This window comes from Dipodomys ordii, unplaced genomic scaffold, assembly GCF_000151885.1.
Source record: "Dipodomys ordii isolate 6190 unplaced genomic scaffold, Dord_2.0 Scaffold66, whole genome shotgun sequence".
Classification (NCBI taxonomy): Eukaryota; Metazoa; Chordata; class Mammalia; order Rodentia; family Heteromyidae; genus Dipodomys; species Dipodomys ordii.
This window is the reverse complement of record NW_012267282.1, coordinates 5,051,080-5,054,015: the sequence shown is the minus strand read 5'-3', so window position 1 is coordinate 5,054,015 and position 2,936 is coordinate 5,051,080. Positions and strand designations below refer to the sequence as shown.

The 2,936-nt window shown below is 62.4% G+C and overlaps 1 protein-coding gene across 1 annotated transcript in view; it reads right to left on the bottom strand.

The window, feature by feature from the left end:
• Positions 1-492: 492 nt before the first annotated feature.
• Cux2 (cut-like homeobox 2) overlaps positions 493-2,936 on the bottom strand; it is a 45,243-nt gene continuing 42,799 nt past the window's right edge. Inside the window, exons 18-19 of the mRNA XM_013023090.1 lie at positions 864-914; positions 493-530 (exon numbers count right to left, since the gene is read on the bottom strand). Of these exons, the coding sequence (XP_012878544.1) occupies positions 493-530; positions 864-914 (89 nt within the window). The remainder of the gene's footprint in view (positions 531-863; positions 915-2,936) is intronic.

The following is a 2,936-nucleotide window of genomic DNA, read 5'->3' as shown; positions in this document are numbered from 1 at the left end:
CAGGTCCCCGCCTCTGCCCTGGGCAGCCTTCAGCCGCCCCGCGGTGCCTCCTGCGCGGAGAGGGCCCAGGGCGGGACTGTGGCCCCAAACCAGCTGCTTGCCGGGTGCGGGGGCCCCAGGCTTCCCGTGCGCCGGGGCCGCCACAGCCTCCAGTGTCCCGGGTGTCTGGGCCCCACCTCTCACCGCAGTGCCCTTCCTCACCCAGGAGGAGCGCGGGTGGGCCCTGGGCCCTGGGTTGTTTACAGTCTCCGTGCCCACCCGGGCACGTGGACCCCTCCTCCCCAGCCTCCCCGCCCGTCCTCGCGCCTGGCTCCCTGCGGGTTCAGGGGCACCGGGCCGCCGGTGTTTGGATACGGACATTGGCCGCAGGCTGACACCCGCGCCCGGCCGGGGCCCGCTGGGCCCCCCTGGGCCCCCCTTGCGCTCCCGTCCCCTCCCAGCCCCGCCACGTGGTGGCGGCGGCGCTCTTGTTCACAGGCTCCGGTCTGGGGTCTAGCGGGTGCGGACCCCAGACTCGGCAGGACTGCAGGCTGTAAAGGTACAGTGGCCCCTGGTACCCCGATAGGGGTGAGGTGCTCCCCTCCTCCAAAGCACAGGTTCGGGATGGAGAGACGCAGCGGGGGAGGGACAAGGGCCACAATAAATGTCCTTCACTGAGTGGTGGTTTGTGTTCTTTCCTCTAGCAAATCCCCTGTTGAGCCTTTCACCCCCACTTCCTAAGTGAGGAGCAGTGAATGCCTCCCCCGCCCCCACTCCTGCCTTCTTTAGGCCTGTTATCCTAAAATTAACCCCGGATTGAGCTGGGCAGAGCCCAGAGCAGGTCCAGGGAGTTGGCAGGTGGGGACACGCGTTCACCTGCTTACTGATGGCATCCAGAGGGGGTGGGGTGTTTGCCAGGGTCACACAGCTGAACCCTGCGGCAGTGCCCCCAGGGGAAAGGGGACTGGTCCACAGGGGGTGTGCCCCTGAGGCTCAGGAGGGCACCTGTGCTCACCTAGAAGTCAGGAGTGCCAGCACAGGTGGAACTAGTATGGTAGCCGTGCCTGTGACTTAATCCCAGTACTATGAGGCTGAGCAGGAGAATCCCAAGATCAAGGCCTTAGACTGGGGCCACCACAGAGCACGAGTGGCTCTTCTGATTGTGTGGCCCTGTGCAAGTTGAGAAGGGCAAGCCTGCATCAATTAGTGCTGTCTGCTGTGGGCACCCTTAGGCCTGGGCTCAGTTCTCAGACTTGCTGCATCCATTGGTGATGTCTGCAGTGGGCACCTGCAGGCCTGGGCTCAGTTCTCAGACTTGCTGCATCCATTGGTGATGTCTGCAGTGGGCACCTGCGTGCCTGGGCTCAGTTCTCAGACTTGCTGCATCCATTGGTGATGTCTGCAGTGGGCACCTGAAGGCCTGGGCTCAGTTCTCAGACTTGCTGGGCTGATGGGTTCCACAAAAGAGAAGGGCCTGGCCACAAGGGAACCACCCATGGTGGACTAGCTCCCAAGCCTTCCTAGTGTGGGACTGTGGCATGGGCCCCAGGTCTCCCTGGCGGCCTGGAAAAATCAGTGTATTCAGGAAGCTGTGGATTTAGGATGAGGGAAGTATAAGACCTCGTGTGGAAGGAATGGAAACTTCTGAGGTCAGAAGCTGGGGGTGGGGGTGGGGAAGCGGCTGTCACACCGGCATCCCTGCCACCATCAGGGCACAGGATGGGGAACAAGTCCTAACAGGCTGTTTCCTGGCTGGCTTCAGGGGGCTTGCAGCCACCAAGCCCCCTTTGGAGCTGTTTCTGAGTATCTGATGACGGGTGCAGGCGGAACCTGCCGGATTCCCAACATCTGCCGGGACGAAGGGCCAGGCCTATGACCCAGAATGGAGAGCCGCTCCCCGGAAACCTGCCCCCTCCCCAAATGTCACCCCTCATGGGTGACATGCTCCCAGGAGATGGGGGTCTTGGCCTCCATCCTTCGTGTCCCCAGCCCCTGCCCAGTGCCAAGGTCGGGCATCTGGAGGGGCCATTCTACAAGTCTGACGGCCCAGCCTCTGCAGGGAGGATCACTTGCTGAGGACCTGACACAGCCATCCTGGGGTGCGCGGCCTGGACACGGTGAGGGTCGTTTTGGTCACCACAAGCCCTACCACAGGAGCCCAGGAGCCACTGGAAACTGCGCTGCCACAGGCCCAGCGCCCCTCCTGACCATCAGCCTCGGGGCCATGAGGAAACCGGGGTCCACGCTCCACGTCTGGAGGAGCAGCGCTTTGTGGAGGGAAGCCAGTCCGCGCCACCCAGCGGAGCGCACGGCGGGGCAGGCTGCTCCGAGCGCCGATGCCTGTAGGCACCGATGTGAGTGGGCGCCGGTCCAGCCAGCCACCCACGTCACCCCACCCCACCCACCCCCGCTGTGCACCACACAGGGGGCTCCCAAGGCTGCCTCCTTCCCCGCATGGGTGTTGCCTCAGCTGTTTTTGCTCAAAGCTAGTGCTGTACCACTTGAGCCACAGCGCCACTTCCTGCTTTTTGATGGTTAATTGGAGGTATGAATCTCATAGTGCTAATGGCTCACGCCTGTAATCCCAGCTACTCAGGAGACTCAGATCTGAGAGCCCCAGGGTGGGCAAAAACAAACAAAACCCATTTTGCTTCGTTTTCCCAACAGGGTCTTGAATTTTCACGTGTGCGGGCGGGTGGACCTGGACTGTGATCCTCCTGTCTATCCATGCCAGTGTAGCTGAGAGGACAGCAGGAGCCAGCGAGCAAGCGTGGCTGCACCCTGCCTGTGCTGGAGAGGAGGCCTGGAGAGCTTTCTGCCCAGGCAGCCTCCTGCTCTCAGCTACCCTGGGAGAGGGAAAACCCTTCTGTTGAAAACAAAAAACAAGGGCTGGGAAGGTAGCTCAGTGGTAGAGCGCTTGCCTTGCATGTATGAGGCCCTGGGTTCCATTCCTCAGC